General features: G+C 33.2%; 1 protein-coding gene across 7 annotated transcripts in view; it reads right to left on the bottom strand.

Annotated features, from left to right (window-relative positions):
- Nucleotides 1-15,189, bottom strand: part of LOC126814207 (F-actin-uncapping protein LRRC16A) — a 63,664-nt gene that overhangs the window by 31,061 nt on the left and 17,414 nt on the right. For all 7 annotated transcript variants that reach the window (XM_050539209.2, XM_050539213.2, XM_050539211.2 and 4 more), the window contains exons 3-12: nt 13,907-13,957; nt 11,674-11,733; nt 10,834-10,961; nt 8,627-8,795; nt 3,447-3,520; nt 3,126-3,201; nt 2,461-2,549; nt 2,128-2,222; nt 1,293-1,483; nt 238-315 (exon numbers count right to left, since the gene is read on the bottom strand). In XM_050539209.2, the coding sequence (XP_050395166.1) occupies nt 238-315; nt 1,293-1,483; nt 2,128-2,222; nt 2,461-2,549; nt 3,126-3,201; nt 3,447-3,520; nt 8,627-8,795; nt 10,834-10,961; nt 11,674-11,733; nt 13,907-13,957 (1,011 nt within the window). The remainder of the gene's footprint in view (nt 1-237; nt 316-1,292; nt 1,484-2,127; nt 2,223-2,460; nt 2,550-3,125; nt 3,202-3,446; nt 3,521-8,626; nt 8,796-10,833; nt 10,962-11,673; nt 11,734-13,906; nt 13,958-15,189) is intronic.

Here is a 15,189-nt window from a genome sequence, read left to right as displayed (position 1 = left end):
CCCATTTCATTTACATACTGACAACCAGCTATATAGTGTATCAAACATTACAAGTTGACCAGTAATTACAACCACTAACAGTGCCATTCTTGTCTAAAAAGGAGATATTGAAAAAGGCAGCTTCAAGTTCATGGAACTGCGATGAAATGTGATTCACAAGTTTACAATATTCAACATCTAAATAAATTAAGCTCTAATAAGCCACTGACTGTAGAAATTAGAAGTAACAATACTTACCATATCTAGAGCTATATCTGTAGAAGATAAATCTAAATGTGTAATACCATTTGGTCTTGCCAGAAAGGTGTATAGATTCTGAAATTATTCAAAGTAAAAAGGTATATCAATTATTTAAAATTGTTTTCATATTAATTGAATTCCATTCTATAAAACATTACCCTCAAATTTACAGGTTTTATCTTTTATATTTATATGTTCCATTGAATATAATCCCCTGATAGAACACCAAGAAACAGTCATTAATAATATATTTTTCCGACAGAATTTCCAATGCCAAATTCCAATGACACGTGACATTGATTGGAATTAGGTCAATAAACCAACATGCTGGCTTTAGTTTTAAATAGCTTTTACTGTTATGATTTTCTATTTTATACACATGCTGACAGAGGCTTCATTTAAAAAATATTGTCGTTTATTGAAGGCTATATGGCATAATCGTTGGGAATTTTATTTTGAAAGCAATTTTAATTATGGTTGTCACATGTTCCTTGTACTGCTTGTCTATCATCGACGAATGAATAAAAACTTTTGCAAGTTACGTGATAGACAACTAGCGGCTGCCAGGCAGGATACGGCCACATTTTGCAAGAGATGGATGAGAATAAGCTAATCAAAAAGCGATTTTTCGTAACATCAAGGGCCATAATTCAGGAAGTTACAATCCGATATGCGCGAATATCGACAGGAACCAAGATTTTGGGGTTATAAAGATATATTTCAAGTTTCATCAAAATCGGATCAACATTGTGACTTCTAGAGGGTCTACAACCATGATATACCATATATTTACACTATTTGCGTATGAATGGCGGCGATCACATACATTAGAATATGACATTCTTCAAAACAAATTACCAAAACTAATTTTTGTTGAAGTATGGTTATATTAAAGGGATCGGAATAGAAGCTTATAATTACCCTATTTCCTACCAGGACCTCATTTGACCCAATTCTGGTTCATTTCAAAATGGATTAAGAACCCTGATTCATAGATACACTCACTGTGAGCAAAAAACAATCAAACATTCTATGAAAATATCTATACATACTGATAAATCTTCTGCCTTAAGACTATTGTCTGCTAGTTTTAATGTTTGTAATGTTGATGATATGGTTGAGCTCTGAGACATACTTTCAGCTATTCTATTCAAACATTTTGTAGTTAGACCTGTTTTAGACAGGTCTAGTGACGTCAGACCTTTGGATAAATTGCTGAGTGAACCTACAAGATGTATAATACCTGCAAAACAAATAATTTAATTATTATTAAAGAAGTATAGAAAAGGAAGCTTGGCTGTTAGTGAAAGAGAGAGAGAGAAATGGGGTTTAACGTCCACTCGACACAAACTATGTCATTTCGGGACTAACATATGGTTTAATTTTATTTCAATAATTCGCTTGCGCGTAGGGGTCTTTACCAGTGGGAGGAAACCGGAGGACCCTGAGAAAACCCACGAGGTTGGACAGGCGACCCTACTCCTTGCCACATAAGTCGTTTAGCAGAAGGGCACGCATTTTTAACAGCATGTTGTGTTGCACATACTGACTCTAGCGAGATAGGCAAGGTCTTACTTTCTCACTAAAATGTTCCTTTACATTGTTCAGGCATTCATAGAGACTGTCACACGACCGTTTAGCAGTAAAAAGTTGCCCAGTAAAACTGACTGGGAACTGATTTTTTTCGAAAAGGATTCAATAGGACGGTTCCTGAACGTACAGGGCGATAATGAAACCTACGTTCAGAGCTGAACTAGGTCTTCGACTAACTCGTACCTTCGCGTCACTCGGATAAAATTGGTCAGTCCATTTAGATCCGACTTATACGAAGTTTACTGTATTATGGCAAAATATTGTCAACAGAGAATTAAATCATACTACACCTACCTCTGTCTTCTAAAATATTATTAGATAAATCTATTTTGGATATTTGTGTACCACTATTAGATAATATAGCCGTTGATAATTTCTGTACAAATTCTCTGTTAAAAAAAAAAACAAGAAAAATTAATTAATTCAAGATTTAACCATCTCAAAGCAGACATATATATTATTGGACATAGCTATTTTACTGTCTTTATTAGCCCTGTTGATGCCTTCAATCCTTTATTTGATAAATGTTTTGGATTCTGTGATTCATCGGGTTAATATGTATGTCTTGTCAGATATCAACAAAGAATTTTCTTCACTCTTGTTCAGGTTAAAATAATAAGTACTTACACTTTAATTCCTGTATTAGATAAACCTAGATGTTCTATTACTGCATTACGTCTCATTACTTTTAATATTTCATTGCAACATTCAGATGTCTGAAAATAAATTAGATGTAAAATTTCCTTTTCCGAGAGCACAATGTCTGATATAATATGAAAATTAAATGAACTGATCAATATCTTTAAAACTAAATCTCTAAACCAAAAGCATATCTTTGCATATAATTACTTCATGGGTTGTTACTCTTGATCAGTTTTGAGTCTTATAAATGCTCACATTATCAACAGAATCATAAATGTGTGGCAACCTCTGTGGTCTGTTTGGACAACTAAGCTGCTGTGTGCGTATATTTCATTGCCTGGTAACCTATCTTTGTTAGAGTTTGTTCCAGAGATTTAGGCACTGATAAATCAACTAGCAAAATAACGATGAAGCAACTCTTCACTCTCAATTTGCATACAGGATCTTCTGTTGCCCGTTTAATTGCCAAGACACTAAGTCACCATAACCGAAAAGGAGTGTGTGACTATTTAACATTATTTTAATGTAAACAAAGAATAATCAACTTATTGATTTTACACCATTTGTAATCTTTTTCATCTTAATAAAATACTGATAAATACAAGTACATTATAAAATAACATTCAGATCGATAAAAACATAATACTCACTAATTTAACATTATTTGTGTTCAATTTTGTGAACCATGAATTATGTTCTAAAGCACCGATGATAGGAATCAAATCTCTGAAAGTAAAAAACAAGATTTATTTATTTTCTCACACTATTTATAGTCTGTGCAGATGTTGTAAGAATATTGGACTTCCAAAAATGGAACATGATGTAAATATTCCATTTCAGCATTAAAGGCTCTTAAAATAAAGATTGTTCATTGATCCATTTAATGCAACACTATAATTACAAATGTACTGTAGAGAGAAATTCTCTAAAAATCATCTCAATACAAAAATCACCATTAACAGTCAGCTTACTTTAAATTGAGATGATCAAAGTCTCGCAGACATAGCTCCCTTGAATCTTGTGATAAGTAAATTGTATCCACATCCTAAAATACATAAAGAGATAAAGCTAATTAACACTGCAATGATTTTGTAACATTTGGACAGTAAAGAATGTAGTTTTTTAAACCAATGTGTCAGTCTTATGTACACAGTATACCACGTCAATTCACTAAACTAGACATTATGTATTGTCTGACTCTTACAAGTAAAGCCTAATCAAGATTTACTTTTGAATACAAATAATCATAATACATGTACATACAATGAATTATACATATCTTAGTTTATATTTAAAATGAAATAATGCCATTACATTAACTGGTTAGAATTGGTCTGTTAAGTATATGGTGAAATTTTAATTAATTTTAAAAAAAGCCTTTCAAAAATATTTAAAAAAAAACAAAAAAAAAACCACAAAAAAGATATGGGGCACAAAATATGCCAGTTATTGTTTTTCAGTATTTCCCTGGTTAGCTAAAAAAAAAAAGTTCTTTCTTAAGAGTGTATCCGCGAGAAGACCATGCAAAAATCGCAAAAAGTGCTAAGATGGGGGTTCGGAAGTTTTTGATCAAACTTATGGTAGGACACCCCCTAGGGGCAAGAGGTAACATGCTGAAGTGGTTACAGTCTGATGTCACTCTAAAGGACTGTACAGGAATTATTCATTTTATGGGTAAAATTGCGGTTTTCACATGTGTATTTATCACCTTTTTTAAGCACATACTGCATTCTATGGTGGAATAGCAACCTTCTAATTATGACCCTGTCTGATAAAGCGGGTGGTCAACTTCTACCCCAGCACTAATTTGAACAAGCCAACAGTGAGGCTGATGTCCCCCGCCGAAATCCCAAAATAAATAGATGACACATTAATTAATCGCACATTTATTTTTTTCAAAAGTATCGAGCAATCAAATTATACACTAAGTTTGAGCACTCTCTATCAGATAGAATCAAAGTTATCTTGTCCCAAAGCATCGACCAATGTTAATAATTGAACTCAGCCATGACATGACAGCAGAAAATACTCATTATCAAACTTAGTCAAGGTAATGATATAATAAAGCTATACACCAAGTGTCCTCACTCTCACTTAATTAGAACTAAAGTTATCGTGTCCCAAAGCATCAACCAATCAAATTGCTTATCCCTGCTTACTCTAAGCAAAAAATTCTCATCTTCACACTCCATCAAGGCATTCACCTAATAGCCACCTATGCCAAGTGTGAACATTCTAACTCAACTAGAATGAGAGTTATTGTGTTCTAAAGTCTCGACCAATCAAATTGCTTATCTCTGCTTAACCTAAGCACAAAATGCTCATCTTCGAACTCCATCAAGACATTAACCTAATAAACACCTACACCAAGTTTGAACATTCTAGCTCAATTAGAAAAGGAGTTAATGTGTTCCAAAGTCTCGGCCAATCAAATTGCTTATCGCTCTGCTTACCCTAAGCAGAAAATGCTCATTATCGAGACTTAGTCAAGGTATTGATATAATAAAGCTATACACCAAGTGTCCTCACTCTCCCTTTTAATTAGAACTAAAGTTATCAGGTCCCAAAGCATCAACCAATCAAATTGCTTATCTCTGCTTACCCTAAGCGGAAAATGCTCATCTTCGAACTCCATCAAGGCATTGACCTAATCAACACATACACCAAGTTTGAACATTCTAGCTCAATTAGGAAGAGAGTTATCGTGCCCCAAAGTATCAACCAATCAAATTGCTTATCTCTGCTTACCCTAAGCGGAAAATGCTCATCTTCGAACTCCATCAAGGCATTGACCTAATAAACACATACACCAAGTTTGAACATTCTAGCTCAATTAAAAGTTATCGTGTCCCAAAGCATCAACCAATCAAATTGCTTATCTCTGCTTACCCTAAGCGGAAAATGCTCATCTTCGAACTCCATCAAGGCATTGACCTAATCAACACATACACCAAGTTTGAACATTCTAGCCCAATTAGGAAGAGAGTTATCGTGTCCCAAAGCATCAACCAATCAAATTGCTTATCTCTGCTTACCCTAAGCGGAAAATGCTCATCTTCGAACTCCATCAAGGCATTGACCTAATAAACACATACACCAAGTTTGAACATTCTAGCTCAATTAGGAAGAGAGTTATTGTGTCCCAAAAAGTGTGACGGACAGACAGACGGACAGACAGACGGACAGACAGACAGACAGACAGACAGACAGACAGACAGACAGACAGACAGACAGACAGACAGACAGACAGACAGACAGACAGACAGACAGACAGACAGACAGACGGACGAACCCATTTTAATAGTCCCCTGCTTTCTTCGAAAGGCGGGGGACAAAAAAAAAATCAGTACATACTAATTTTGTGTGGACTTGTTTTAGGGTACCATATTCACATTGTCCTTATAGTGCAGAAAAAGATACACTGTAACTTTTTCTTTCATGGCCGCAAGTAGAATTTCTTTGGATGGTTTTGAAGTGCTAAGCACATAGTATCCATAGGTGTAAAAAAAATGACCGGAATGCAACATACTTAAAATATACAGCTTATTGAAAAGTGCTAAAAAAAAAGCTTTTGTGATACATTTTTTTGCAAATTTAATTAGAGAAATAAATTTTTTGACTTTTATACGTTTTCATCATATCCATAGCCATTATTTGTACCATGTTGTACTCTATATAAGTGTGTATTTGTATTTATTGTATATTTGGTATTGTCGTATTGTCCCTTTAACATATTTGTTGTATTGTCTCTTTAAGATTTCATTTTCAAACAAGTTACCGAAAATGGCTACAAAATGTTTAATTTCAGAGCATGTTTCCACTATTCATTTTGGGACACATCCACTGATTTCTACAATACAGAAATGTGGAAGCTTAAATATTAACGGCAACGAAGCCTAATTGCGTCGAAGTGGGTGACATTGAACAGTGTAGTATGGTAGCTACAGCTCTCGGGCACCGTCAGCTGCACCTTCAGGGCCGGATTTAGAATAAGAGAGGCCCTAGGCAAACCCCCTGAACAGAGCCCACGACATGGACCTCGGGGCCCTGGGACAAGCAACTCGGTGAGAGGGTGGATCGGGGGCATTCATGCGGTTGGTGGTTCGAATCTCACTTTTAGGTGAATTTTTCATTTTCGTTGGATTATTTTATTTAAAATAATGTCTATTTGAGAGTAATGGATATGTTTGTTAAGATTGAGCACGTCGAAACTCCAATGGAAGGTCGTGGACAACTGCAGAAGTCAATTCCCGTTGACGCCAGATGAGCCATGAACAATTACAGGCCTTTGAAAGTATTTTTTTTCAAGATATTTTTATAAAACAGATACTAATGTATTTTAGGGCTGGTAGTAAACACCATATGAATGAAAAGGAAAATAAATTGTTAGGTTTTTTTTATCTACTACGGTTAATTATCTCCAAAATAGGGAAATTATAGGTTAATTTCATGGGTTATTGTTTCCTTTACCTAGTTTTTGTCAAGTCGATTCTGGTCATTTTTATTTTTTGTATCAAATATTGGGAGGTTGCTTGTTCACGTGAGCATAAATTTTTTAAACCCAGCCCATGAAAGAAGTAGCTATAGGGCGTCAAACTTTGGGTGACGAAAAATGGGGAATTTAGACAGGCTTTGATATCCAGTCCGTATACAGATCTCGTTCGCCAGAATCGTCTGAAGTTAATATTGTGGTAACAGCACTGAGTCATCGATAAACTGTGTGAGTTTGGTCTTTCTGCTACGTATAGTAAAGGTGTAAGGACTTGCCAAAGTTGGTATTTGAGAATAGACAGATTTTGGCAATTTCACCATATGAAAAATGTTTTTTTCAATTTTCTCATACAGGAATTGAAAGATTTATCTAATATTGCACATTTATGTGTTTTGGGACTATCCCAACTTATAAACCAAATTTGGTCAAATTGTGTGATTGAAGCCTTAGCACCTTCTGCATGGTTTTCTCGCGGACACGCTCTTAATTCACAAACGTCAAATATCACTCTTGCAAAAAAGCAAGTTTCTGCTATAAAATCAATATGATTAAAACACAAATCCTATTTCGTTTCGTTTTTATAGTTCAAAATTTCATTTTACTTGTCTTTACTACACTAGGATCTGCAAGATTTTTGTTATCATTGACGTGTTCTGAATGATGTGATGGATTAGCCAATAAAACGGTCTGTTACGGCAAGCTTTAGGCGTGTTTTGCACGGAACTGTGGGTAATCCACTAGTAACATCAATGCTGATTGGTTTATCAAATGTCTGATGTCATAGGGTCAAAAGTTGCTCGTATGACCTCTGACGCGACCTACCGCTACAACTGGTCAGATATTCATGTAGTGTAGGCCATCGAAAGTATAGAAAAACGGAACGAAATATAGATCTGTATTTTAATCAGATAGCTATAAAATGCTTGATAAATATATACACTCTCCTCGATTAAGATTCAATGATTGATATGGGCCCTCAATCCTTTAACACTACAACTATTTTCGGTGTATTCCCACGAAGGCGCAGTTATTGAGCGTGACCAAAATTAATCCTTCCCACGAAGGCGCAGATATCAACTTGTCGGCTTTCGTTTGAAGAGAGACATGTTGTTATTGGGACCCAATTAACGGTGTTAAAGATTTTATGAATTTATGTTCACTCTGAATTTTATTCACCAATTTTGCAACAAGAACAAAATATCAATGAGATTAGAATCGTTCAGTATGCTGGGGAACAGGAACCACCAAGGAAAGGATACAAATATGCTCAAATCCAAAGCCAGCTCCAGGCATTTGGCGAAATTAAATTAATTTTTGTTATAGTATAGTTTTGTTTTTATTTCTTATTTGGCGAAATTAAATTAATTTTTGTTATAGTATAGTTATGTTTTTATTTCTTATGCCATAACTGATGCTAAAATGTTGGTTAATTAGTTACATTGGGGATTATGAAAGTGTAAATTCTTATCATAACAATCTATAACACCATTGTTTCGTTTTTAATCCATTTTAATCCCTAGGGGCTGGATTCCCGCGAAGTCGTCGAAAACGACCTTTTTTAATCCGTTACGGTCAATAACTGCGCCTTCGTGGGAATAAACCCTATTTTCACAACTAATTCAATTGATTTTAGGGTATCCACATTACAAAAGAACTTACCCAAGCCACCTCTTCCCTATAAGGCAATGAATGATAATCACACATACAGGCATACATCATAGTAAAGCCTCCACATGGTCCAAGTTCTTTGCTTTCAATATCTTTCATCATATCATACATAGTCTTTAATCTTTCTACTGGCTGTACATCAATTTTTAATATGATTCTTCTGCAACATAAAAACAAAAACATAACAATACTGTTACTAAAATTTTAAGTGACTATTATTACTAAACATTTTATATTTTATTGGGACACAGATGCTGTCATCATATTAGGCATATCTCTACAAGTTGTGATGGGAATCATGCACAAAAAAAGGTGCTCATTTATTTCAGAAAACCTGATACTACTCGCTACTGGTGGAGAGAGAAGAAATGTGAGGAAGATATATTTTACATTTGACCTTCTAATGTCATTATTTGATTTTTCTATGAATTTGAATAATGAGTTAACAAACTGGTTATATTGTTAGTTGACATAAAATGTACATGAATGCAAATTTGTTTCTTTTCAAAACCTGTTAGTAGTATATTTAACTTTAAGCTTTACCATTTGTGGTTACCTGTATATAATCACGCACTATTTACTTTTTAATTTGATAACATTGACAAAATGTTCTACTTATATTCTCTGTAGACACTCCCATTGTGCTAACTTGTAGATAAGGAAAGAAACCTTTCCTGGTACTGATAGCAAGATAAGTTGAATTTTAATTTTTATGTATTTATCATATAACCCACATAAGGGATACACTTAATTTTATCAAAATAAGTATTAAGTAAAGTCTGAATGGGTCTAGGTCATAGACTGTACCTATTACATAAATAGTAAATAATGAGTCATGTATATCTGTATTATTACTATGAAACATTATTATTAATGAACACCTTATATCAATAGTATGTCCTTCCTGGTTCATATTTCATGCTTCACCTACCAACCTTTCTTATAACTAATCTAAGTTCAATTAAAGTAACAGTAGATCTGACATTTCCCTAAGAAAATTTTATTGTACAGTTTGATTTACCTACATGGCATGCAAGACCAAACAGGCCAGAAAACTATAAGCCAAACACATGGACACCAATGTATGTAAACATATTACTACCATTCGTAATTTCTACTTTCTGCCCCTTCCAAAAGTGAATGTCGAAAAGACGAAAAGTAGACTTTACAACAAAATGTAAGGCGGCAGCACGCACCCCAAGCAAAAATCGACTCGAAAATAGGAACTTAATACATAAACACACTGCAATATTAGTGTCCCTTGTTTTGTTGTGACTTCTAGTTACTTTTCACTATATTCAGGCTGCATTTTGGCATACCGTAATGATATTAGCGTATTTATTCATGTCAGTAACAATGCGCCAAGTAGAAATTAGGAAATTAAGACATCGCGATATTAGCAACGAATCATTTTGGCTTGTTTTTGTGCTGTCGACTTTTCGAGTTTCTCCTCGGAAGTTATTGTAGTCTCTACATTCCAGGTCATATTTGAATACATGCAATTTCAACTTTTTCGACTTTCACATTACAAATGGTAGTTACAGGCTTCCATACCAATAAGACATTAGTGAACAATCAAGTCAAGCAAATAAAGTCAATAAGGAATTTCTTTAGTACAAAATTAACTATTCCTGAAAAATTTCAAGTCAAGCCTCAAGGGCTACCACAAGATTTTTCAAGTGATCAAGTAATACAACTATGCAAGTAATTATTATAAATTATTGATAACTAGCAGGATACCCAGCTTTGCCCAGAGCCCAAATTTGACAGGGGCCCAAATTCGATGGCATAAAACACTCAATGGGTCATGCTAGTTAATTTGATACCACATACATGGGGGTGGAGGTTGGAGAAGAAGCGTGATGGGCAAACATACACACTTTTGATGTTATTTACATAGATTTATAGGCATATTTGTCTCCTGGACATAACACTGTATAAATGTTAATCAGGTGATAACTTAGCACCAATGATATGGATATGTACAACTCAATTTAGATATTGGCGCATACAAATGATCAAATCTGAAATATAGTTTGTGACTTAAGAATATATCATTTTTAATTTACCTAGATCTCTTTTTTAAATTGACATGATCTGTATCGCCACATAGTTTATTACAAAAGTAAACAAATATCACAAATCCATTTTTTAAAAGAATTAATACAGTCATGATACATGTAAATACTGACACTTACTCTAGTGGAAAAGACGGGAAAATATTTTTTAGAGAGGTACCAATATGTGTTATCATGTGATTAACTTCGTCTGTATCAGCATCTTGGGTGATAAAAGAGTAGATTTTGGAATCTACTGTAATCTGAAGCTGCAATTAAAAGATTAAATAGTCTTGTTCATAGATAAGATAGCTAATCGCTTCTAACTTTATTCATTTATACTTAATTCTAACACTTATAAATACTTGTAGAACATCTACAATTAATACAGAAAACTATTTATCATATTCTAGAGAGAGAAAATGGTTGTTAATGCTGTACTGCTACTGGAAAGTGTATAGATTTCTATACCAGTACTGGTAGTAGATATATAAGCTTATCACTTTAAGTGCTTTTGAAAGAAATGAAATTATCAACATTATTGAAACAAAATTTTCTTTTCATTGTTGGTATATTTATTATAGATTCAACCCTTCAAAAAAAGCCACTGTGGATCATTGTAGTAATGTGATCTTCAGCATGGAAGAAATATTAAAAGCATATTATGTATGTAATCAAACAGATTTGTCGTAAATATAGAAATATGTACATAAACTAGGAATCAACCAAGAATTATTAATCAACATTAGAAATCACAAATCACATGGATTGTTTTATCTGATCAAAATTAGTCATATGAAAGATCACTGGCTCAAATATTGCAAAAGTGTACTGAGACAATCGAAAAAAACCCAGATGTACATGTATGCGTACGGGTATGCACAGGCTTTGTTTCAAATATAATATAATTATAATAGATACTAATATATTTACATATCATTAATTCATTATATATTTGTAAGATAAATAATTAATAGTTACCTGATTGGGTTTACGACTTTCTATGGCTTGGATATCCAAATAATGAAAAGTATGCTCTAACTGAAATGTAGAGAAAAGCACATGTCTTTTTGGAATGCAAATTATTATTTATAAATAAACTGTTCTAGTATTACTATTACTCAGTATAAACCAGGAAATAAAATTTTAATGGCTTTTTAAATTACGTCAATTATTGACAAAATTTCAATAACAAAAAGTGTCTTCCTTCTTTTGCTTGGACTAATTTTATTTAATCCCTCATCAGTTCATAGTACCATAATGTGTGAATTTAAGAGTTTTAATTTTATTTAGTCATAATATAAATTTGCCAAATGTTGGTGCCACTATGTTATTCTTAAATCTATCAATTTTGTTAGTAATTATCTAAATCTGAGGAGAAAAAAAAAATCAAAAAACCCTATATTTTTCCTATTTGGTTGCCCTGCCCTGGCTATTATGCCCCAACCTAATATGGGATCAAGCCACTGTGTTAAGCACCAACAGGCAACATATAAAGAAAAAGAAGCTACAAATGTCTTAATTTGCCTCTAAAAATCATCCTTTGCATGTCCTTTGGGGCCAAGTTGTACAATGTAACTATTTGAACAAATCTGGACGAGCAATAAATCAATCGATCAAATTTGGTTGAAACACATCAAATAGTTCAGGAAAAGACAACTAAAAATATATAAAGTTGGATGCTAAAAATATCTATTAAAAATACTTTCAAGCACTTTCAGAGACTATTTTAAATATATGTTTTAATTTGCCCCTCTTATTTTTCTCTGTCCTGCTACACTGGTCCTTAAATGTGTACTTCTTCCCACTGCCATATTTATAACATTTACTACTTCATTAATTTTATACAATAAATGTGATGGTAATGACTTGATAGCTTTATAGCTGTTCGCAATATTGGAAGTCGTTGAAAATCATTTTGCTTCTTTTCCTCTTGAAGAGATGCCTTCCCGCATACAAACTGTGTGATTTGCTTAATATGATACACGTACATTTGGACTAAAAACATATTTAAACTAATTTATCTATCAAAAGTTTGTGTCAAATTCCCCTCAAAATCTTTTAATCAGAAGAAAACCATCCCATGCCGTGAGAATTTATTTTTATCTTATTTGTTTATCATGTGACTTGTTCGAGGGAGAATCCATGTTCAACTTCTGTTTTTCGTTAGTCGCAGTCCATTTAGCCAACTGCTTTTTCCGCCTTTAATCCCATTATTCACTGGACTTTCAATTCTCACAACTGTTAGCCTTTAGATCAACACCTAAGAAGCTCTTGCGGAGACAGGATGAATTTTAGGAATACCCTAACATTTTTGTCTTAGCGAGCCCGAGAGTGTTTTTCGGGGATTCCAGTATTTTTCTTGTAAGATTGGGTGTACCAAAATTGCCCTACTTTTATTGGAACTAACTACCTGATAAATGCTTTTGTGTGAATGTATCTTTAAGCCTTCACTATTCTTCAAATTGATCAAGGGCAGTAGCTCAGTAATTATCAGAAATCACTGCTAATCAGCTGATATCTTTAGCCTTCAGAGCATCCAAAAGATTTTTTGGATTGATCAGGGATGATAACTCTTGACAGTAATTATCGAAAATCACTGAAAATCAATAGATTTCTTCATCTCACAAGCTTAAACAATGACAATGTGTATAGTCAATTGGATGAAAACTTTATCCTCTAATAAGTTATAACATTCATAAGATTTGTAAAATTACATTGTGGACTACAGCCAACAGACAGGGGTGATGACGATATACGACTACATTTCAATGTAGGGGTATAAAAATCTATAAATTTGAATGTTTTGAATGAAGTCGAAGTAAACAACAATATAGTAACCACTTACAAATATATGTGTACATGTATGCATAAACAATCCAGATACATTATCTGAACTGGTAAGAAAGACAGAAAGTACACAGGTTTATCCTTTGAATAAGTAATAGGACAATCAATAAATTATATTGAGTATTGCTAATATAATGTTAATGACTATGCCATTTCAAATTTTACTAAAGTCAAAAAAGCTGGTTGAAAGACTAGTATTAGTAAACTTTTGAATAATTCATACAATAATTAAAATACATGAACTGCCATTGTAAATCTTGTGTTTAATACTGAAATCTTGTTTTACTACTTACTAGGAGAAATTTAATGACACAATAAAAAAAAGTTAACTGTCTAAAACAAATACTAAAGTCATTCTTCTTACCTTAGAAGGCACTTTTGCGGCTAATACAAACAACCGACATGGTGAAAAGGCCTATAAAAATACAAAAAATAACACTTTAAAAATGAGTACAATTGTATAAACAACGGATTTAATTTACATTAAGACAGCTAGATGTGCTTTAGTTTAAAAAAATAAAATATAAACAGGTTAAAAGTTAAAGTCTGCTGATATTCTTTAACTCTTCGAAACTGAATCTAAAGCAAAGGTCATGCCAAATTTGAGGAGCAGTCTGTACTGCAACCATTTTGTCAATTAAAAAAATTTACTCTCAGATGTTACAATGTAAAAACAATGTCAGACCAACAATGGGAAGTGTTGTTCTTAATTTGAATGCAATAATCTATATGTGAAAGACAGAAAATTAAGACCACTATAACCTAGATTGAGAAAGGTTAAATGCTAAATGCCATCAGGTATAATATTTTGTACAAACTTGGAACATTTTCATATTTGAATAAAAATAGGTTGCAAGGCAATAAAACATACACCCACAGTGGTTCATCAGAGCTGTTCCTATCTAGGTTATCGCATCAAAAAGGCTAGACCTCTTAGATTTGGGTCAAAAATAATAATGTTGATTCATTGGATTTTATGCATTGATTAGCTTTAGGGGAGATAACCTGTCCTTGTTGAAAATTTGTGTGGAAAATTTGATTGCCTGCCTAAAATACATTATCTTTAACACATTTTCACTGTGTTGATGTAATGTCAAAAGAGAAAAATATTAATCAACAAACAAGAATCCAAAATTTTATTTAATTTTAATAAAATTTTGATGGCAGTGAGCCCAGTCTACTATAGGTTGGTTTTGATTACATTGGGTTTAAAAAGTGTTCCTGCCTTAAACTGCTCTACAGACTAATCCAATCCTTAGCTGTAACTTTGCTAGTACACAGGTCTACATATGAATAGAGGATAAAGAAAGCCATTTTACACCAACCCTTATGATACTATATATTTACGTATAAGATATTCTCAAAATTGTAAGATACATGTATTTAAGCTATACTACTTCAAATGAGGCAAACTTTTTGGTCTTGTGAGGTGAAAATTTGTTTTCATAAAAATGTTTAGAGTAGAAGGTCTATAGTATAACCAAAGTTAATGTAGGCCTATAACAGATTTTGTGTTAAAACAGTTAAAAGCTTTTAAAAACCAAATATGAAAATTATTAAGAACACCATGCAGAGGGTGACAACACTTGGGTCGGGGATATGGACCAAATTTTTTCTGTGGGATGGGTTAGTACCCTGATACATCCC

This window comes from Patella vulgata, chromosome 3 (assembly GCF_932274485.2).
Source record: "Patella vulgata chromosome 3, xgPatVulg1.2, whole genome shotgun sequence".
NCBI classification, from domain to species: Eukaryota; Metazoa; Mollusca; class Gastropoda; family Patellidae; genus Patella; species Patella vulgata.
This window is presented reverse-complemented; position numbering and strand designations above follow the sequence as displayed.